The 23,955-nt window shown below is 37.1% G+C and overlaps 1 protein-coding gene across 1 annotated transcript in view; it reads left to right on the forward strand.

Annotated features, from left to right (window-relative positions):
• Positions 1-23,955, forward strand: part of KLF8 (KLF transcription factor 8) — a 341,777-nt gene that overhangs the window by 291,058 nt on the left and 26,764 nt on the right. The window contains exons 4-6 of the mRNA XM_061178361.1: positions 14,171-14,735; positions 17,365-17,470; positions 18,085-18,224. Coding sequence (XP_061034344.1) covers positions 14,171-14,735; positions 17,365-17,470; positions 18,085-18,224 — 811 coding nt within the window. The remainder of the gene's footprint in view (positions 1-14,170; positions 14,736-17,364; positions 17,471-18,084; positions 18,225-23,955) is intronic.

Genomic DNA, 23,955 nt, shown 5'->3' on the forward strand with positions numbered 1-23,955 from the left:
TGAAAACCAAATACAGTCAAAATTATCCTTGAAAGTCCCTTAAATTGCCTGTAAAATTGAGCATATAGTTTTGTGTATCCAGTACTGATCTATTTCTTTACTTAAGTCACCAGATAAAGTATCTGGCTGACATTTAGGAGTCATATTTTAGAAAAAAAATGTTTTTAATCATTAAATGCTTTGCCTTTGGTGTACAATTGAATTTGTTTGTTACATGTGCATATGGATGAGGTGCCCTTATACTGTTTTAATGACATTAAATCCAACGTAATGTCTTATTTGCCTTACTTGTAGCTGTTGCCATTTAGGAACTACTAGCACATCAAAAGTTGCTAATTATTGCAAAACGTCTGCTGGTTGCTGGTGCTTTGTTGTAGTAAATACTAAGAGGAAGCTGAGTATAAGTGTTAGATAAAAATCGATTAAACTTGTAATAAAAAAAATTCAGTGAAATGTTGTCAAGCATGCATAGCTATCTTATTTTGAAATCTCAGTACACCTAAATACAATTCGAAAAATGTTTTTCCATGCATTAAGTAGAGTAAGGTTCCAAAATTTGAGGTCACTTTGAAATTGGTTCAATGTATAGAAAATTCTGGATAGTAGATGATCTAAGCATTTTTTTGTTTGTTTGTTTCTTGCCATTTCCAAGATATCTTGTTTTTAGTAAAGCTAGGGTACTTGTGGTACATGGCCACAAAACACTAACCATGTCCCAGGCCCAGAGCTTGTGTTCTATAACAGTACAATGCTGGCAACATCTTAGTGGGCAGAAGCTTCCTAGTTTGGTTCATTACATGATTTGTTTATGTCATGAGGTAGGATTGGTGGATGGGTGTCTAGCTCAGTACACACATCCTGCTCTCACTTCTTTGAATTCCTACATCACCATACCATATAATGAATGAGTACTTGCTTGTCACCTGCCCTTTGTTTATGGTTTCTGATTATTTCCCAGAAGTAGGATTTCTTGGAAAAAGTGTATGAGCAGATCTAAGGTTCATATTGTATCATACATATCTTCCCCCCTCCAACTTAATATTGTTAACATTTTGGCACATATTCTCACATAGTTGCATATATTCTCTCTCTTTCTCTGCCTCTCTCTCTGTGATTCTCTCCCTCTCTCTCTCTCTTTCTCACTTATTACCTTTGAAAGTAACTTACATCAAGAAACTTCAAGCCTAAATAATTCATCATGCATCACTTACAAATAATGACATTCTCCTACATAATTACATCAACACTAATACACCCAGGAAAATTAACAATGTTTCTATAATATTATCTAATTGGGTCATTCATTTCTCAATGGTTCTCAGTGACACCTTTTCCCATACCATTCTTTCTGTCTGGAATGTGTTTCAGTCAGCCTGTTTAATTTACCAAATCCCACACTTTCCATAGGACCCAAATTCTAATTTCACCTCTTCCATAAAAAAATTTCATTGATAACTCCAACTCTCACTAATCGCTAGTGCCCTGAACTCCTGGAATGCTAAATTATCTGTATCAGTCACTCATGTGGCTGTGCTTATTACTTGTTTCTAACTGTCAACAGCTTCATGTAAATATCTTATTTACACAGTGATATTCTTTGTCTCCCAAACTTCAATTACTTGTGTACCACCTTCACAATTTCTGCCATATCCTTATCATCAATATTATTAACTTACTTAAAAAATTAGATCAGTTAAAATAAATAAATACCTATATTAGTTTTGTCCTAAGCAGTCTGGAGAATTTTGGGTTTGATGTGGGGTATTAGTTTCCTAGGGCTGCCACAACAAATTACTGCAAATTGGGTGGCTTAAAACAACAGAAATTTACAGTTCTAGAGGCCAGAGGTTCAAAATCAAGGTGTTGTGAGTGCCTCAAACCATCCCAAGGCTCTAGGGAAGAATCTGTTCCTTGCCTTTTCCACCTTCTGGTGGATGCAGGTGTTCTTTGACTTGTGGCCTCAGCACTCCAATGTCTGCATGTTTCTTCATATTGATTTCTTCTCTGAGTTTCTATGTGTGTCTCCTCTGTGTGTCTTTTATAAGGATATTTGTTATTGAATTTAGGGCCCGCCCAAATAATCCAGGAGAATCCCCTAATCTGGGGATTAGGACATGAACATATCTTTTGGGGGAACACCATTCAGCCCACTACAATGTGTTATGTATATATTTTTTCTAATATGTAATAAATAAATATATAACTATTTAAATAAAATAATTTATCTATGCACCAACCAAAAACAATCTTAGATACTCTGAGGAAGAAAAAATGTTTCATCTTATTATCAAATACCTAATACACATATACATACATGCATACATATGTACATACCTACATATATGCATTTCTGACCTCATTTTGCCTGGATGTAGCTGCTACTATGCTTGATACTTTTTCCCAGTCCCTTAGGATTGCCTATTTCATTAGTTTGTACAAATTGATGAATTCTTTTGTCTTATAGTGCTTCATTTCCTGATGCTATTGTGATGGTGGGAAGTAAAATTTGAAATCCCTCTAGGTTTAGATGAGGTCTAACTTTCTAATAATATCCAACTCCATCCACCTCTCCTTTCTCTAATACCCAAACACCTGATGTCCTTATTGAAGAAGGACTGGAGATTCAGAGGGTTAAAGTGACTTTTTATTTAAACAATGAATGTGCACATATATGTGTATATGTGCATACATGTGTACCTGGGCATGAAAATGATTAGTCTAAACCCAGAGCAAAGCTGGAAGAGACCTGTGTACAAAAGCAGCTTTCCTCTTTCTGTTTGGGAGGAGCCTGAGCTTTATCTTTTTTTTTTTTTTTTTTTTAATTTTTGGCTGCGTTGGGTCTTCGTTGCTGTGCGCGGGCTTTTCTCGGCGAGTGGGGGCTACTCTTCGTTGTGGTGCACGGGCTTCTCATTGCGGTGGCTTCTCTTGTTGTGGAGCACGGGATCTAGGCGCACAGGCTTCAGTAGTTGTGGCTCGTGTGTTCAGTAGTTGTGGCTTGCGGGCTCTAGGGTGCAAGCTTAGTAGTTGTGGCACACGGGCTTAGTTGCTCCGCGGCATGTGGAATCTTCCCGGACCAGGGCTCAAACCCGTGCCCCCTGCCTTGGCAGGCGGATTCTGAACCTCTGTGCCACCAGGGAAGCCCCCTGAGCTTTATCTTATTACCATCACAATACTCCTTCCTCTCCTTTCCACCTGCTGTGCTGTCTGGAGTATTTTGTTCTTTCATTTTCTTTCTAGCCTTGCTTTCCCACTTTCAAGATCTAAATCAGAGCTGTTTTAAGCAATTGATTTCCCTGACCCTCCACCTCCCAAGGCCTTTCTACCTATCTTCATCAAATGCTCAAGAGCTTAGGTATTTGTGAAATTAACCACATTTTCTCTGGGTTTCTTTCTAGAATTGAAGGCAGTAGGTGCCTTTTTCCATCCTCTGTGGTGATATATCAATAAATAACTCTTTTTTGTCAACTCAAATTGGCTTAAAGTCTGATTAGAATTCTGGACATTTGAGGGGAAGGACTGTGGAAATTAAAACTTCTCTCCAAATTATCCCCAAGTTTCTGTATTTTTTTCATACCTAAGCTTCTTCATATACTCAGAAATCTTTGAAAGCTGCAGCCTGAAGTTTTAAAATAGTGAATAGGTAAAGTATTCTCTTTCTTTGAAGAGAGAGAGAGAGTTCTGTACTGACTGACTACAGAACACTTAAAACCTGAAGTCATCACACAATATTGAAAATTAAAAGAGTTGATTTAAAGAGAAAAATCTGATGACACAGCTTTAGATCAATCCTCAGTTGAGCTTTCAAAGCTGTGGTAACTGTATTCAATGAAAAGTGGAATGAGGAGCCATCTTGAGTCATCTTAGTGAGAATTCTTAAAAATCTCTGAAAGTCTAGGGCTGAAAACACACTCACTCCTTACATTATATCTCTTTCAGAACCTTCAAGTATAGTATGCTATGTACAAGGAGAAGGTAAACCAGATAGTGTGTGTTTTTTCTTTTACCATAAGGATAGCTATATTCAAAATATGAAAGAATTCAGACAGTATATTGAAATTCTTATTAAAATTACTTTGACCGTATTAAAAGAGAAATCTCAGTGCACACAAAATTCATTCACTGTAGTAATATGTAGATATGGAATGCTTATCCTCTTATGTTTTCATTCACAAAGCAAGAAATGGTAAGGTAAACCTTGAGAGCTGCTTTCAAGCACAGTCTGTTCTCTTGAGGGAGCGTACATGCAGAATACAGTATTCACAAGCCGGAGAATCCTTGCTACAGGCTGGATTAACTTAGGCATAACAGGTACACTTGAAAGTGATATGGACAGAAGGAAATATGTGATGATATGCTTTGAGGAAGTTACTATTAAAACAATACAACCCAAACAACTGGTCTTCCAACATTTCTTTTAAAGTCTTGTGACGATGGCAGAAGAAGAGTAATGACTGAAGCCCTATTGTGGAAAGGGTTTTTGTTAAGAATTGTTAGACCACAGGGCAGACTTGGTCTACAGAAGAACAACTCATGATGGCTTGCTGAAGCAGGACCCTGCAACATCTTATCTCGTCAAGGCAATAAGAATAGCCTATATGTTCTTCAAGTTCTATACTTTCAGTCAGTTTCCATTTTGGATTTTCCTGAATAATATGTTTGTCAATATAATGAATAACTGTGGATTGAGTACTAGCTAATCACAAGGCCTTGAACTCATGACATTATTCTGGGCAACACTCAAGGTCTAGGAGATGGCCTCTATTTAGCAAAAGATAGTAAGGTTGCCAAAGTAATCTCCATTTTATATTTAACATTCAGAACTTCAGCTTCCTTAGGTTTCTGGGACTAAAGCATAGAGTCCAGAAAGTCCCGGAAAATTTAACTAGATCTTTCCTTAATGTATACTGGCAGACTGTTTATTTCTATATCTGCACTCACAGCCTATATACTTCTAGAAAAATGATATTATACCTAAACTCTTCATTTTTGTTTTTTGTTTTGTTTTGTTTTGTTTTGTTTTTTTGGCCATGCCACACTGCTTGCTGGATCTTAGTTCCCCGACCAGGGATTGAAGCCAGGCCATGGCAGTGAAAGCCCCGAGTCCTAAACACTGGACCACCAGGGAATTCCCAACCTAACCTCTTCTTATGCTTTCTGCTGTAACTCTATTTCTCAGTGTTATCAGGATAATCTCTGTTATCCCAGAGATTCCTGGGATTCTGCCTCTTTAATCTGGGAAGGGAGCTAGTTAGGTGAAGGGACAAGTAGGAAATATGGGGAAAATAGGAGCTTAAGTTGATATGAGGGATTCAGAGGACAAGGAATTTTTAAGTTCAGCGCAGCCATTCTTGACAACTTCTCCACATCCTCCCCCTCCCCACCAACAGAATTCTACTGCTCACCTCACCTGGATGGAGTGAATCCACCCATGAGGGATGGATTACACTAGAAGTATGTCAAACAGTGGGACAAATCACAGAAGACATGTCTTAGGGGGCAGATTGAAACAATATGTGGACCACAAACAAGGCGTGAGTTGGGATGAGGTCTTGTAAATCGAGAAACCAAAAATATCATAGCATAGCAGAGGGAGAAAGCAGATGGCTGTCTGGCTAAATTCTGTAAGTAAAATGTGGATATATCTTGGTGCCTTTATTCGTGCTCAGCATGCTCTGAGGGTATTTTAAAGAAAGTCAGAACAAGAGAACGCTGCCTATTCTTGCCCCTCATCATTCTCTGAGTTTAGGCCCATATTATCTTTCATCTAAAATTTAAAAATCATAACCATAATATCATCTGATAATGATATTATGGGTAATGATATTATGGATTGAGTACTTTAAAAATTACCAATAATTCTTTAATATCATCCAATATGCAGTTAATATTCAAATTTATCCAATTGTCTCATAAATGTCTTACCAAGATTTTTCCTTATGCTTCCATTTTGACCTCTTTAAACCCTGTCTTATTCCTTCTTTAATCTATCCTTCATTAAGGAGCTAGTTAAACATCACAGAAATAGCTCTGCCCATGTCACTCCCCTCCTCAAAACAATTATCTTTTATCTCACCCAGCCTTTCCTTGAAATTCACTTTCTCTCATATTCCAAAAAAAAAGCTTAGTCATATTTTGTGTAAGGGATGCATTCCTGAACATCTCTCATAATTCAGAACTCCCACAAATCAAGTATAATCCTGATAGAGAATGGAGTCTTGTTTGTTTACTAGCTAAGTAGCACTACTATCTCCAAAGCCATCTTCAAGGTCCAGATATTGCTTGGCAATGGCAGTAAACAGTCCACAATATCCTTGACCTTTTTTTTTTTTTAATTGAAGTATAGTTGACTTACAATATTATATTAGTTTCAGGTGTACAGCATAGTGATTCAGCATTTTTACATATTATACTCCATTAGAAGTTATTACAAGATAATAGCTATAATTCCCTTTGCTATACAATATATCCTTGTTGCTTATCTATTTTATACATAGTAGTTTTTATCTCTTAATCCCCTACCCCTAATTTGTCTACTCCCCTTTGGTAGCCACTAGTTTGTTTTCTATATCTGTGAATCTGTTTATGTTTTTCATATACATTTGATAGTATTATTATTATTATTATTGGCTGTGCCATGCAGCTTGCAAGATCTCAGTTCCCCGACCAGGGATTGAACCTGCAGTGAAAGCGCTGAGTACTAACCACCGGACCACCAGGGAATTCCCTGTATTATATTTTAGAATCCATATATAAGTGATATCATACAGTATCTTTCTGTCTGACTTATTTCACTAAGCATAATATTCTCTAGGACCATCCAAGTTGCTGCAAAAGGCAGAATTTCATTTTTTATGGCTGAGTAATATTCCATTGTGTGTATGTGTGCGTGTATGTGTATATATATATATGTGTATACCACATCTTCTTTATCTATTTGTCTATTGATGGACACGGGTTGCTTCCTTATTTGATTGTTATAAATAGTGCTGCTGTGAACATTGGGGTGCATGTATCTTTCTGAATTAGTGTTTTTGTTGCTGTTGTTGTTGTTGTTTTTCTGGATACATACACAGGAGTGGAATTGCTGGAGCATATGACAGTTGTATTTTTAATTTTTTGAGGAATCTCCATACTGTTTTCCATAGTGGCTACACCAATTGATGTTCCCAACAGTGTAGAAGGGTTCCTTTTTCTCCACATCCTCTCCAACATTTGTTATTTGTAGACTTTTTGATGATAACCATTCTGACAGGTGTGAGGTGATATCTCATTGTTGTTTTGATCTGCATTTCTCTGATAATTAAAAATGTTGAACATGTTTTCATGTGTCTGTTGGCCATCTGTATGTCTTCTTTGGACAATGTGTATTCAAGTCTTCTACCCATTTTTAAAAATTTTTTAATTTAATTTTATTTATTTTTTTATACAGCAGGTTCTTATTAGTTATCAATTTCATACACATCAGTGAATACATGTCAATCCCAAACTCCCAATTCATCACAGCACCACCACCCCACCCACCGCTTTCCCTCCTTGGTGTCCATACGTTTGTTCTCTACATCTGTGTCTCAATTTCTGCCCTGCAAACCAGTTCATCTGTACGATTTTTCTAGGATCCACATATATGTGTTAATATACGATTTTTTTTTCTCTTTCTGACTTACTTCACTCTGTATGAAAGTCTCTAGATACATCCATGTCTCTACAAATGACCCAATTTCCTTCCTTTTTATGGCTGAGTAATATTCCATTGTATGTATGTACCACGTCTTCTTTACCCATTCATCAGTCGATGGACATTTAGGTTGATTCCATGACCTGGCTATTGTAAATAGTGCTGCAATGAACATTGGGGTGCATGTGTCTTTTTGAATTATGGTTTTCTCAGGGTATATGCCCAGTACTGGGATTGCTGGGTCATATGGTAATTCTATTTTTAGTTTTTTAAGGAACCTCCATACTGTTCTCCATAGTGGCTGTATAAATTTACATTCCTACCAACAGTGCAAGAGGGTTCCCTTTTCTCCACACCCTCTCCAGCATTTGTTGTTTGTAGACTTTCTCATGATGCCCATTCTAACTGGTGTGAGGTGATACCTCATTGTAGTTTTGATTTGCATTTCTCTAATAATTACTGATGTTGAGCATCTTTTCATGTGCTTCTTGGCCACCTGTATGTCTTCTTTGGAGAAATGTCTATTTAGGTCTTCTGTCCATTTTTGGATTGGGTTGTTTGTTTTTCTTAATATTGAGCTGCATGAGCTGTTCATATATTTTGGAGATTAATCCTTTGTCCGTTGATTCATTGGCAAATATTTTCTCCAATTCTGAGGGTTGTCTTTTCATGTTGTTTGTAGTTTCCTTTGCTGTGCAAAAGCTTTTAAGTTTCATTAGGTCCCATTTGTTTATTTTTGTTTTTATTTCCATTACTCTAGGAGGTGGATCAAAAAAGATCTTGCTGTGATTTATGTCAAAGAGAGTTCTTCCTATGTTTTCTTTTAAGAGTTTTATAGTGTCCAGTCTTACATTTAGGTCTGTAATCCATTTTGAGTTAATTTTTGTGTATGGTGTTAGGGAGTGTTCTAATTTCATTCTTTTACATGTAGCTGTCCAGTTTTCACAGCACCACTTATTGAAGAGACTGTCTTTTCTCCATTGTATATCTTTGACTCCTTTGTTGTAGATTAGTTGACTATGGGTGCGTGGGTTTATCTCTGGGCTTTCTATCCTGTTCCACTGATCTATATTTCTGGTTTTTTGCCAGTACCATATTGTCTTGATTACTGTAGCTTTGTAGTATAGTCTGAAGTCAGGGAGTCTGATTCCTCCAGCTCCGTTTTTTTCCCTCAAGACTGCTTTGGCTATTCAGGGTCTATTGTGTCTCCATAAATATTTTAAGATTTTTTTGTTCTAGTTCTGTAAAAAATGTCATTGGTAATTTGATAGGGATTGCATTGAATCTGTAGATTGCTTTGGGTAGTATAGTCATTTTCACAATATTGATTCTTCCAATCCAAGAACATGGTGTATCACTCCAACTCTTTGTATCATCTTTAATTTCTTTCATCAGTGTCTTATAGTTTTCTGCATACAGGTCTTTTGTCTCCCTAGGTAGGTTTATTCCTAGGTATTTTATTCTTTTTGTTGCAATGGTAAATGGGAGTGTTCCCTGAATTTCTCTTTCAGATTTTTCACCATTAGTGTATAGGAATGCAAGAGACTTCTGTTCATTAATTTTGTATCCTGAAACTTTACCAAATTCATTGGTTAGCTCTAGTAGTTTTCTGGTGGCATCTTTAGGGTCCTCGATGTATCGTATCATGTCATCTGCAAACAGTGACAGTTTTACTTCTTCTTTTCCAATTTGTATTCTTTTATTTCTTTTTCTTCTCTGAGTGCCGTGGCTAGGACTTCCAAAACTATGTTGAATAATAGTGGTGAGAGTGGACATCCTTGTCTTTTTCCTGACCTTAGAGGAAATGCTTTCAGATTTTCACCATTGAGAATGAGCTTTGCTGTGGGTTTGTCGTATATGGCCTTTATTATGTAGAGTTAATTTCCCTCTATGCCCACTTTCTGGAGAGTTTTTATCATAAATGGGTGTTGAATTTTGTCAAAAGCTTTTTCTGCATCTATTGAGATGATAATATGGTTTTTCTTCTTCACTTTGTTAATGTGGTGTATCACATTGATTGATTTGTGTATATTGAAGAATCCTTGCATCCCTGGGATAAATCTCACTTGATCATGGTGTATGATCCTTTTAATGTGCTGTAGGATTCTGTTTGCTAGTATTTTGTTGAGGATTTTTGCATGTTCATTCATCAGTGATATTGGTCTGTAATTTTCTTTTTTTGGTATTATCTTTGTCTGGTTTTGGTATCAGGGTGATGGTGGCTTCATAGAATCAGTTTGGGAGTGTTCCTTCCTCTGCAATATTTTGGATGAGTTTGAGAAGGAAGGGTGTTAGCTCTCCTCTAAATGTTTGATAGAATTCACCTGTGAAGCCATCTGGTCCTGGACTTTTGTTGGAAGATTTTTAATAACAGGTTCATTTTCATTACTTGTCATTGGTCTATTCATATTTTCTATTTCTTCCTGGTTCAGTCTTGGAAGATTCTACTTTTCTAAGAATTTGTCCATTTCTTCCAGGTTGTCCATTTTATTGGCATAGATTTACTTGTAGTAGTCTCTTCGGATGCTTTGTATTTCTGTGGTGTCTGTTGTAACTTCTCGTATTTTCATTTCTAATTTTATTGATTTGAGGCCTCTCCCTCTTTTTCTTGGTGAGTTTGACTAATGGTTTATCAATTTGGTTTATCTTCTCAAAGAACCAGCTTTTAGTTTTATTGATCTTTGTTATTGTTTTCTTTGTTTCTATTTCATTTATTTCTGCTCTGATCCTTATGATTTCTTTCCTTCTGCTAACCTTGGGTTTTGTTTGTTCTTCTTTCTCTAATTCCTTTAGGTTTAAGTTTAGGTTGTTTATTTGAGATGTTTCCTGTTTCTTAAGGTAGGATTTTATTGCTATAAACTTCCCTCTTAAAACTGCTTTTGTTGCATCCCATAGGTTTTGGATCATCATGTTTTCGTTGTCAGTTGTCTCTAGGTATTTTTTGATTTCCTCTTTGATTTATTCAGTGATCTCTTGGTGATTTAGTAATGCATTGTTCAGCCTCCATGTGTCTGTGTTTTTTACGTTTTTTTCCTGTAATTGATTTCTACTCTCATAGCGTTGTGGTCAGAAAAGTTGCTTGATATGATTTCAATTTTCTTAAATTTACTGAGGCTTCATTTGTGACCCAAGATGTGATGTATCCTGGAGAATGATCCGTGCGCACTTGAGAAGGACGTGTAATCTGCTGTTTATGGATGGAATGTCCTATAAATATCAATTAAATCTATCGGGTCTATGTGTCGTTTAAAGCTTATGTTTCCTTATTAATTTTCTGTTTGGATAATCTGTCCATTGGTGTTAGTGAGGTGTTAAATTCGCCCATGATTATTGTGTTATCGTTGATTTCCTCTTTTATAGCTGTTAACAGTTGCCTTATGTATTGATGTGCTCCTATATTGGGTGCATATATATTTATAATTGTTATATCTTCTTGGATTGCTCCCTTGATCATTATGTAGTGTCCTTCCTTTTCTCTTGTAACATTCTTTACTTTAAAGTCTATTTTGTCTGATATGAGAATTGCTACTCCAGGTTTCTGTTGATAATTCCATGGAATATCTTTTTCCATCCCCTCACTTTCAGTCTGTATGTGTCCCTAGGTCTGAAGTGGGTCTCTGGTAGACAATATATATATGGGTCTTGTTTTTGTATCCATTCAACGAGCCTGTGTCTTTTGGTTGATGCATTTAATCCATTCACGTTTAAGGTAATTATCGATAAGTATGTTCCTATTACCATTTTGTTAATTGTTTTGGGTTTGTTTTTGGAGGTCCTTTTCTTCTCTTGTTTTTCTCACTTAGAGAAGTTCCTTTAGCATTTGTTGTAGAGCTGGTTTGATGGTGCTGAATTCTCTTAGTTTTTGCTTGTCTGTAAAGCTTTTGATTTCTCCATCAAATCTGAATGAGATCCTTGCCGGGTAGAGTAATCTTGGTTGTAGGTTCTTCCCTTTCATCACTTTAAATATGTCATGCCATTCCCTCTGGCTTGTAGAGTTTCCTCTGAGAAATCAGCTGCTAACCTTATGGGAATTCCCTTGTATGTTAACCTTATGGGAGTGCCCTTGTATGTTGTCATTTTTCCCTTGCTGCTTTCAATAATTTTTCTTTGTCTTTAATTTTTGCCAATTTTATTACTACGTGTCTCAGCCTGTTTCTCCTTGGGTTTATCCTGTATGGGACTCTGTGCACTTCCTGGACTTGGGTGCCTATTTTCTTCCCACATTAGGGAAGTTTTCGACTATAATCTCTTCAAATATTTTCTCAGGTCCTTCTCTCTGTCTTCTCCTTCTGGGACACCTATAATGCAAATGTTGTTGCATTTTATGTTGTCCCAGAGGTCTCTTAGGTTGTCTTCATTTCTTTTCATTCATTTTTCTTTATTCTGTTCCACAGCAGTGAATTCCACCATTCTGTCTTCCAGGTCACTTATCCGTTCTTCTGCCTCAGTTATCCTGTTATTGATTCCTTCTAGTGTATTTTTCATTTTAGTTATTGTATTTTTCATCTCTGTTTGTTTGTTCTTTAATTCTTCTAGGTCTTTGTTAAACATTTCTTGCATCTTCTCTGTCTTTGCCTCCATTCTTTTTCCGAGGTCCTGGATCATCTTCTCTATCATTATTCTGAATTCTTTTTCTGGAAGGTTGCCTATCTCCACTTCATTTAGTTGTTTTTCTGGGGTTTTATATTGTTCCTTCATCTCGTACATAGTCCTCTGCCTTTTCCTTTTGTCTATCTTTCTGTGAATGTTGTTTTTTTTCCACAGACTGCAGGACTGTAATTCTTTTTGCTTCCACTGTCTGCCCTCTGGTGGATGAGGCTATCTAAGAGGCTTGTGCAAGTTTCCTGAAGGAAGGGACTGGTGGTGGGTAGAGTTGGCTGTTGCTCTGGTAGGCAGAGCTCAGTAAAACTTTATTCTACTTGTCTGCTGATGGGTGGGGCTGGGTTCCCTCCCTCTTGGTTGTTTGGCCTGATGCGACCCAACACTGGAGCCTACCCAGACTCTTTGGTGGGGCTAATGGCCGACTCTGGGAGGGCTCACACCAAGGAGTACTTCCCAGAACTTCTGCTGCCAGTGTCCTTGTCCTCACAGTGAGACACAGCCACCCCCTGCCTCTGCAGGAGACCCTCCAACACCAGCAGGCAGGTCTGGTTCAGTCTTCCATGGGGTCACTGCTCCCTCGTTTGGGTCCCAACACACACACCACCCTGTTTGTGCCCTCCAAGAGTGGAGTCTCTCTTTCCCCCTGTCCTGTCAAAGCCCTGCAATCAAATCCCGCTAGCCTTCAAAGTCTGATTCTCTAGGAATTCCTCCTCCCACTGCCAGACCCCCAGGTTGGGAAGCCTGACATGGGGCTCAGAACCTCCATTCCAGTGGGTGGACTTCTGTGGTATAAGTGTTCTCTGGTTTGTTAGTCACCCATCCAGCAACTATGGGATTTGATTTTATTGTGATTGTGCCCCTCCTACCGTCTCACTGTGGCTTCTCCTTTGTCTTTGGATGTGGGGTATCTTTGTTGGTGAGTTCCAGTGCCTTCCTGTTGATGATTGTTCCCTTCTACCCATTTTTTAATTGGGATATCCTTGATCTTTGAATTCATGGAACTCAGAAAAATTGTAATTAGGTTGAGGTTTTATGTTATTTTATATATTACCTATAAAGTGATCATTTAATTAGTATTTATTTTTTGGCCACGCTGCATGTGGGATCTTAGTTCCCTGACCAGGAATCAAACCCGTGCCCCCTGCATTGGAAGCACAGAGTCTTAACCACTGGACCGCCAGGGAAGTCCCTTAATTAGTATTTTTAAATTTAAAAGTTGCACAGATAGAGTTTGCATTTAATACAACTGACTGTACTGCATCATTATTCCCTAAGCATATTGTCTGTTGTTATGTCTCTGTAGATGGAAATTTTTTTTTACCCTTTCTCTTTTTACAGAACTTCTATTAATTCTCTAAGACTCATCTGAAATATCACTTCCTCCTTGAAACCTTCCCTGATCTTCTAGACAGAATGAATCATTCCCTTTTCTTTTTCTAAAATACCTTGCTTGTATATCTGCTGCATCACTTATTATGGTATGACTTATAAGCTACTCATATTATTCTATCATTGTACTTGGTATGTTAGTATGTACTTCGTGGCTATACCTTATTCATTTGTGCCCTCACTGGGCTTAACACAGTACTAATAGTGGATACTCAGATGTGTTGATTCTAACTAATCTTGCAGAATTATTGTAAAGTTTAAATGAAATAATTTGTATCAATTGCTTTATACGGTGCCTGATGCTGGTACTCAATAAAGTTTCCCTCTTTTTTCCTCTTTACTCTTGTTTTACTTTTTCCTCTTGCCTCATTTTTCTCAACTCCCTGTATATTCTGTCCATGACAACAGAATAGAGATTTCTTTCTTTCATTGCTCACATCTCTCTTCTTCAGGGTACTAACACTCACTGTTTGCACCTCTCATTTGTTTATGTATTTATTTTAGGTCACTGGCCCTGTTAAAATTAGAGATTCCCTTAAGGCAGCAGACAGAGGTAATATGACATCTCCACCACTCCTGGATGCCAACCCCATGGAGAACCCAGCACTGTTAAATGACATCAAGATTGAGCCCCCAGAAGAACTTCTGGCTAATGATTTCAACCTGCCCCAGGTGGAACCAGTTGACCTCTCCTTTCACAAGCCAAAGTCTCCTCTTCAGCCTGCCAGTATGCTGCAAGCTCCAATACGTCCTCCCAAGCCACAGTCTGCTTCCCAGACTCTTGTAGTATCCACTTCAACATCAGACACAGGCACTTCAGCAAATATCCCTACTGTTCTGACTCCAGGCTCTATCCTGGCCTCCTCTCAGGGCACTGGTGGCCAGCAGATCTTACATGTGATTCACACCATCCCCTCAGTCAATCTGCCAAATAAGATGGGTAGCCTGAAGGCCATCCCAGTGGTGGTGCAGTCGCTGCCCATGGTGTATACTACTTTGCCTGCAGATGGGAGCCCTGCAGCCATTACAGTCCCACTCATTGGAGGAGATGGCAAAAATGCTGGATCAGGTGAGCATCAATCTGCCCCTTTGCTGGACCTTACCTTCCTTCATCTACTCCCTTTTTGAATATCCTATCTCCTATTTCTTTTCCAATTATTCTTGCATACAGCTTTAAGAGCAATTTTTCATAAATACTGTTTTTATCATGTCTCTTCAATGCTTACAAATGTACAAAGAATCTTTTTCATTTAGCCCATGTTTCTCAAACTGGGGTATACATATCTTTGAGTGAAATACTATGTATCTTCCTGGAACCTCTATATTATTTGACAGTAAGTAATTTAAAACATTTTATATTTTTAAAATATGATTTTATTAAAGAGAAAAATATAATATTTGAATAATATTTTAAAACATGAACTTCAAAAATAGTTTTAAGCTACTAAAGCACCTACACTGGGACTTTCCAGGAGGATGTGTTTAGTCTTCTATGCCATTAGGAATGCTTTGGTAGAAAAGTTGAGAATGTTTCTAGCCCTACATACATAGCCAGCCTTATCTCCCAGCCTCTCCCAGCACTGTACTTTTCTCTTTCCTACAGGTAAAATAGTCTTCTTTGAAATTTTGCCATCTTTCCTGTGTTCCACCTCATTTGGCATCTATCACCTTCCATGTTAATTTTTTACATGCCTGTATCACAAGTGTATGGGTATTCTTCCCAATTGAATTGTAAATTGCTCGAGGACAAGACTCCATCTTATTTTTCTTTGTGCATCTCCAGAGAGCACAGTGGTAGATAGTAGTTGTTTTGTAACAAATAATGTGATGAACAAACTTGAAATTTTTTCCAGGAGAGAGTTCATATGCTGTAATCTTACCTTTTACTTATTTTTAAAATAAGTTCAGAATTCAGAAAGGTATGTTTATCTCCCTTTCACCACTATCCCCCAGCCACCCAGTTCCCCTCCTAGAGACATATCTAGTTTGTAATGGAGAATGATGGAAGAAAATTATATGGCTTCTTGAAGTGGTTCAAGATATTTACCTTCACCACATCTGTAGAATTACAACCACTTTTGGATGTTCAGCTTTAGGAAGGATGTTGGGAAATTGGAGTATAATCAGAGGAGAAAGATTAAGATGGTGAGAGGACTAAAACCCATGTCAGAAAGGAGCTGATAAATGTTTAGCATGAATTAAAAAGACCAAAGGGGAGATATGCGGGTGGAAATGACTAGGAACCAGATTTCAGCTCAGTGTAAAAAAAAACTTTCTAAGAGTTTTCTACCTTTGAAATTCAATGCCTTGTGATCATTCCATCACTAAATGTAGGAGAATGACATACTAAGCATCAAGTTGCTGAGAGTCTGCCGTGTTCTTTTGAATAAAAATGCCGTTATCGATTAGTGGTTAATTGTGGTAATGATAAGTATTCATAACAATCTTGTTTTTGAGATCCCCTGAGGGGGTTATTTAAAATACAATTATCAATTTTCATATAGGGAGAGAGCCAAACAAAACAGGAAATGGGAAAATAAAATTCTTTGTGTGAGAATTTGCTGATATCAAGGCAGTGGTAACACCAAGGGATGGTTTGATGGGCTTTGAATTCCCCCCCACCATAATATCCATCAGTCCATCAGAACTATTTTAAATAAACGGAATAAATTTTAAAAGTGTTCAATGTAGTTTCAAGCTAAGACCATTAGCACAGTGGTCTCCAAATGGTATGTTTACACCTTGGTGGGGGGCAAAGGGGGTATTGCACAAAGTATTTGGAGCACAAAAAGAAAGCATCAAAACTTCTATTTGTATTGTCTCGCCCTTTACATGTTATTTTGTTTATTTTTCATAATGTACACAAAATTTTAGGATGCCAGTACATTTATATCATAAACACACACATACGCATGCAGAGACACAGACACAGATATATGCTTAAAACGTTTTAGTGAATGATACACAATGTATGGAGGTGACTGTGCTAGCCAAATACTCCCCATCCCCAACTTTATTGCCACCCTTAAGTTTCTTCTATATAGAAATTTTGAAGCTTTCACTAGATCTAGGAGATGTCTGACCATCTGACTGAGTTTTGTTAGGCGTCAGAAACACCATTGGTTGACAATAAATATTTAGGGGCTTCTGCCAACATAGGTGGAAGGGAAGGACGCTAACATGTATCAAGCACCTACTAGACACTCATTATGTGTCTCATCTCAATGACTCGTTTCCATTAAGGAACACAAAAGCCAAAGGGGATGTTCTCACCTCTGGCATGAGCCTAGGCATTGATCTGAGGACAGCCAAGGAACTATTTAGAGTTTGATTCAACAAATACAAATTGAACCTGACTTTTCAACAGACACTGTCTTGGGTCCTCGAGATAAGGAGTTGAATCATACCCAGACCTTATCCTAGAGAAACCCACTATCTTATCTTACTATGCTAGAGAAGCTCATTCTAGTGAGAATGCTCCACACTACCCTTCCCTCAAAGGAATTTCTTTATCCTGCTCTGCTAAAATTTTAAATGCTCTTCTCTTCCTTCCATACAAATATACTTCTTCCATCTTTGCTTTTTCTTTATTTCTCTATTTTGCTGCTACTTTTCATTGTGGGCCAAACTGGGAATCCTGAAAAAGATTAGAGGCTCATATATTTGTATCCCACACTGCTCCTTTTCTTTGCTTTTAGTGAAAGTTGACCCCACCTCCATGTCTCCACTGGAGATCCCAAGTGACAGTGAGGAGAGTACAATTGAGAGTGGATCCTCAGCCTTACAGGATATTCAGGTACAAGAGTAAGTACTTTTATCTTTATTTCAGGTCTGTCTCTGTGTATATATGTGTGTGTCTGTGGTAAAAGTGGAACAAATTCTCAGACACAATAGTAAGAATTTGAGGACAACAAAATATAGGTAAACTGCCTTTTCAGCGAAGGTATGAGCTTGTATGCACACATGTGCGTGGACATGGATGTTATGACACAGTAATGTTTTAATTGTAGATCATCAATTTTTACCTTTGGAAAATTTGAAAATTTCCTATAGAGTACAGTTGCATTCTGTTTCTCTCTGTAAGTTTAAAGCAACCTTATCATTGGCTTCTGTTTTAGCAACCATGTTGGATGAAAAATACATTTCTTTAAACCTAAGAATGAAGCTTATTAGAGTGAAATGCTCATACTGCTTGGGAACAGAAACCACCCAAAGAAACATTACCACCTTCTGGGACCTGTATTTACTGAGCAGAATGGCTTAGTTGAGGGAATTGCTTGAGCTATTTCAATTATTGGGGGGGGGGCTGGTATTAAATTTGCATAAATTAAATGCATGTATGAGGTGATATGTAAGTCCATTTATTTAGCCTCCACTTTAAAATCACTATTTGGCCTTATCTCTCTTTCTTTGCTCAGACCAGCAGCAATAAGCCAAATGCAGGGAGAAGAGTCCCTTGACTTGAAGAGAAGACGGATTCACCAGTGTGACTTTGCGGGATGCAGCAAAGTGTACACAAAAAGCTCTCACCTGAAAGCCCACCGAAGAATCCATACAGGTCTGCCCACCTCCACCCTACCCCCAACACACACACACACACACACACACACACGCACACACACACACAGAGTCTCTGAGAGACAGGAAGAGAAGAAAGTCTTGAAACAAAGGTTGATCTATTTATACTCATGGGCACAGGTTCCATTCATGGCTTTTATCCCTATGTCTTGTTTCTACTCTACGGTAGCTTTCATGAAACCAGCCTAAGAAAACACTAAACCTGGTGTCTTCTGAATAGTTATCATTCCCATTGAGCACCTGTAGGTCTTTCTAATTGGGAAGTCATAACATTTATAAGAAGATTAAGGCAGATAAGACTCCCTCCCTTGCTACCAGAGCCCCACAAGTTTTATTGAGTATTGAAAAGTACAGTGAAATTAAAGCAGGCTTTTGGAGCTCAGCATCATTTACCAACCTATAATATATCTTTGTTCTCATTAGAAATGAAAGGTGGACATTAGAAAGAATAAGTAAAGCAGACCTGGGGGCTTAGGGCAGAGGTTGGGGGAGTGAGCAAACTGCCCCATCTGAAGGAGAACTATCACTCAACTCCAAATAAGCATTACCAAATCTCCCAAATTAAAAAAAATCAAGATTTTTATGTGAAATATCCTAGATTTTGAATGTTGGCATGTAATTAAACAAATTTTATAACACCATAGATTCAAAGAAACCTGCCTATGGGCCAGAAATAGCTTTTCAGTCATCAGTTTGTACCCTCTCCTTGAAGACTCCTCATCCCCAATCATCTCCAGCTCAGAAGTGAGACTTGGACACCCTGGACTAGGAAGGGGACCTATTTTCTTGTAAACATATACTGTATTAGAGTTTGTATAGAACCCAACCTTGGTATGCAACCTGGGTATACTTTTTTTCTATTACTGGTATTCCACAGGTTCTTTGGAACTGAGACTGCTGAAGAAATGCCTGCTTTATTGCACTCTAAAGATTGGGGTTCATTGCGAGGTGTTCCAGAGAGTGATAACCTTGTCTCTGGTAGATATTCTCAGCAGAGAGCCATGAGGCTCTAGCTTATCTGGATACCACTTCTAGTATGCAATGCAGCCCTTCATCTCCTTTGAGCTTACAATCATGTAAAGCAGAAAGTACAGATACAACAATTTCCATTAAACATACAGTTAAGCCCCAGTTTTTAATAACAGCATCACCCATTCACTCAGGCTCAAAATTAATGATTGATTCTTAACATTCTCTGTGCCCCCAGTTATGTGTTTCTAAAGTTCTATTATTTCTTTCTTCAAATAGCTCTTTTATTGAGGATGTAAACTTAATAGCCAAGAGCATACACTGTGAAACTACACTGTCTGAATTTGACATCGCAGTCTATCACTCATTAGCTGAAAGTTACTTCATCTTTCTTTGCCAGATAAGTTTCCTTATCTGGGAATATTAATAGTTTAAACACTTAGAATACTGTCTGACATATACTAAACTCTCAATAAATGTGAGCTATTATTTGTATCCTTTCAATTCCAGTCTCACTTCCACACAGTTAGGCTTTCTGTCTTAATTTATTCTTTTTCTCCTCCAACTTTATAGTTGAAAATTAAAATTGTTCATATTTAAGATGTAAAAATGGGTGATTTGATATGTATGCATTCTGAAATATTCACCACAAACAAACTGATTAACCCATCCATCATCTCACAAAGTTACCTTGTGTGTATGTGTGTGTGCCTCGTGAGAATACCTAAGATACATCCTCTTAGCAAATTTCAAGTATACAATATTGTTAACTACAGTCACATTGTTGTACATTAGATTTCTAGGACTTATTTATCTTGCAGAACTGAAATTTGTACCCCAGACCAACATTTCCCCATATCCCTACCTCAAACCCAGGTTAGCAAGATTCTATACTCTGTTTCAATGAGTTTGACATTTTTTTTAAAAATTATAGTTGATTTACAATACATATTAAGTTCTGGTGTACAACATACTGATCCAATATTTCTTATAGATTATACACCACTTAAAGTTATTATAAAATATTAACTATATTCCCTGTGCTGTACAATATATCCTTGTATCTTATTTATTTTATAAATAGTAGTTTGTACCTATTCATCACCTACCTCGATCTGCCCCTCCCCCTATATTCCTGTCCCGCCATTCCTCTTCCCATTGGTAACCACTAGTTTATCCTCTATATCTGTGATTCTCTTTCTGTTTTGTTATATTTATTCATTTGTTTTATTCTTTTAGATTCTACATGTAAGTGAACACTTATATTTGTCTTTCTCTGTCTGACTTATTTCACTAAGCATAATACTGTCCAGATCCATCCACTTTGTTTCAAATGGCAAGATTTTATTCTTTTTTATGTCTGAGTAATATTCCACTGTGTGTGTGTGTGTGTGTGTGTGTGTGTGTGTGTGTGTGTACCACATCTTTTTTTATTGAAGTATAGTTGACTTACAATATTGTATTATTTTCAGGTATACAGCATAGTGATTTAGTATTTTTGCAGATTATACTCCATTATAAATTATTACAAGATAATGGCTATAATTTCCTGTGCTATACAATATATCCTTGTTGCTTATCTATTTTATACATAGTAGTTTATATCTCTTAATCTCATTCTCCTAATTTACCCCTTCCCCGCTTCCCTTCCCGCTTTGGTAACCACAAGTTTGTGTTCTACACGTGTGAGTCTGTTTCTATTTTGCATATACATTCATTTGTATTATTTTTTAGATTCCACATGTAAGTGATATCATAAAGTATTTGTCTTTCTCTGTTTGACTTATTTCACTAAACATAATACTCTTTAGGACCATCCAAGCTGCTGCAAATGGCAGAATTTCATGCTTTTTTTATGCCTAGTAATATTTCATTGAGTATATATACACTTCTCTATCCATTCTTCTGTTGATGGACACTTAGGTTGCTTCCATATTTTGGTTATTGTAAATAATGCTGCTATGAACGTTGGGGTGCTAGTCCAACGTTGAAAATACTAGTCTTTTCAAACTAGCATTTTCATTTTCTTCAGATATATACCCAGAAGTGGAATTGCTTGGATCATATGGTAGTTCTATTTTTGTTTTTTGAGAAACCTCCATATTGTTTTCCATAATGGTTACACCAATATACATTTCCACCAAAAGTGTACTAGGGTTTCTTTTTCTCCACATCTTATCCAACATTTGTTATTTGTAGACATTTTGATATTAGCCATTCTGAAGGGTGTGAGGTGATACCTCACTGTGGTTTTGATTTGCATTTCCCTGATGTTTAGCGATGTTGAGCATTTTTTTCATGTGCCTGTTGGCCATGTGTATGTCTTTGGAAAAATGTCTTTGCAGGTTTTCTACCCATTTTTTCATTAGGTTCTTCTTTTTTTATATGAAGTTTTCATGAGCTGTATATATATATGATTTTACACCTTATTGGACATACTGTTTGAAGATATTTTCTCCCATTCAGTAGGTTGCCTTTTCATTTTGTAGATGGTTTCCTTGGCTGTGCAAAAGCTGCTAAGTTTAATTAGGTCCCATCGGTTTATTTTTGTTTTGTTTCCTTTGCCTGGGGATACAGATCCAAAAAAAAAATATTGCTACAAATTATGTCAAAGAGTGTCACCCCTATGCTTTCTTCTAGACGTTTTATGGTTTATGGTATTAAATTTAGGTCTTTAATACATTTTGATTTTATTTTTTATATGGTGTTAGAAAATGCTTTATTTCATTCTTTTATATGTAGCTGTCCAGTTTTCCCAGCACCACTTACTGAAGAGACTTTCTTTTCTTCATTGTACATTTTTGTGTCCTTTGTCATAGATTAATTGGCTATATGTATATGGGTTAATTTCTGGGCTCTCTGTTCTGTTCCACTGATATATGTGTCTGTTTTTGTGCCAGTACCAATCTGTTTGGATCACTGTAGCTTTGTAGTATAGTCTAAAGTCAGGGAGCATGACACTTTCAGTTTCGTTCTGTTTTTCTGAGGATTGCTTTTGCTATTCAGGGTCTTTTGTGGTTCCATATAAATTTTAGGATTACTAGTTCTAGATCGGTGAAAAATGTCATGGGTATTTGGATAGGGATTGCATTAAATCTGTAGATTGCTTTGGGTGGTATGGATATTTTAACAATATTAATTCTTCAAATCCAAGAACATGGAATATCTTTCCATTTTTTGTATTATTTTCAAATTTATCAATGTTTTATAGTTTTAGAGTATAGGTCTTTCATCTCCTTGGTCAAGTTTATTCCTAGGTATTTTATTCTTTTTGATGTGATTGTAAATGGGATGGTTTCCTTAATTTATATTTCTTCTAGTTCATTATTAGTGTATAGAAAATCTACAGATTTCTGTATATTAATCTTGTATCCTGTAACTTTACTGAAATCATTTATCAGTTCTAATAGCTTTTTGGTATAAACCTCAGGTTTTCTATGTCATCTGCAAATAGTGACAGTTTTACTTTCTCCCTTACAATTTGGATGCCTTTTACTTCTTTTTCTTGTTTAACTTCTCTAACATGAATTTCCAATACTATGTTGAGTAAAAGTGGCAATAATGGGCATCCTAGTCTTGTTCTTTGCATTAGAGCAGGGGTCCCCACACCCGGGCCACTGACTGGTACCGGTCTGTGGCCAGTTAGGAACCAAGCTGCACAGCAGGAGGCGAGTGGTGGGCAAGCGAGTGAAGCTTCATCTGTATTTACAGCTGCTCCCCATCACTCGCATCACTGCCTGAGTTCCTCCTCCTGTCAGATCAGTGGTGGCCTTAGAGTCTCATAGGAGCATGAACCCTACTGTGAACTGCGCATACGAGGGATCTAGGTTGCACACTCCTTATGAGAATCTAATGCCTGATGATCTGAGGTGGAGCTGAGGCAATGATGCTAGTGCTGGGGAGCAGCTGCAAATACAGATTATCATTAGCAGAATGGTTTGACTGCACAGAGACCATAATAAATCAATTGCTTGCAGACTCATATCAAAATCCTATCAATGAGTGGCAAGTGAAAACAAGCTCAGAGCTCCTACTGATTCTGCATTATGGTGAGTTGTATAATTATTTCATTATATATTACAATGTTATAATAATAGAAATAAAGTGCACAATAAATGTAATGCACTTGAATCATCCCGAAACCATCTCCCCCACCTCAGTCCATGGAAAAATTGTCTTCCATGAAACTGGTCCCTGGTGCCAAAAAGGTTGTGGACCACCGTATTAGAAATAAAGCTTTCATCTTTTCATCATTGAGTGTGATGTTAACTGTAGGCTTGCCTTTATTATGGTGAGGTATATTCCCTCTATGCTCACTTTTTGAGAGTTTTTATTATAAATAGATGCTGAATTTTGTCAAGTGCTTCTTCAGTGCTTATTGAGATGATCTCATGATTTTTATTCTTCTTTTTGTTAATCTGTTTTGATTGATTTGCAAATATTGAACCATTCTTGCAACCCTGGAATAAGTCTCACTTGATCATAGATCCTTTTTATGTACTGTTGGATTTGGTTTGCTAATATTTTGTTCAGGATTTTTACATCTATATTCATCAGAGATATTGGTGCATAATTTTCATTTTTTAGTTTCTTTTTCTGGTTTGGTATCAGGGTAATGGTGGTCTCGTATAATGAATTTGGGAATACTCCATCCTTTACAATTTCTTTTTATGGTTTGAGAAGAATAGGTATTAACTCTTCTTTATTTTTTTTAAATTTATTTTACTTATTTTATTTTTGGC

Source organism: Eubalaena glacialis, chromosome X (assembly GCF_028564815.1).
Source record: "Eubalaena glacialis isolate mEubGla1 chromosome X, mEubGla1.1.hap2.+ XY, whole genome shotgun sequence".
Lineage (NCBI taxonomy): Eukaryota > Metazoa > Chordata > Mammalia > Artiodactyla > Balaenidae > Eubalaena > Eubalaena glacialis.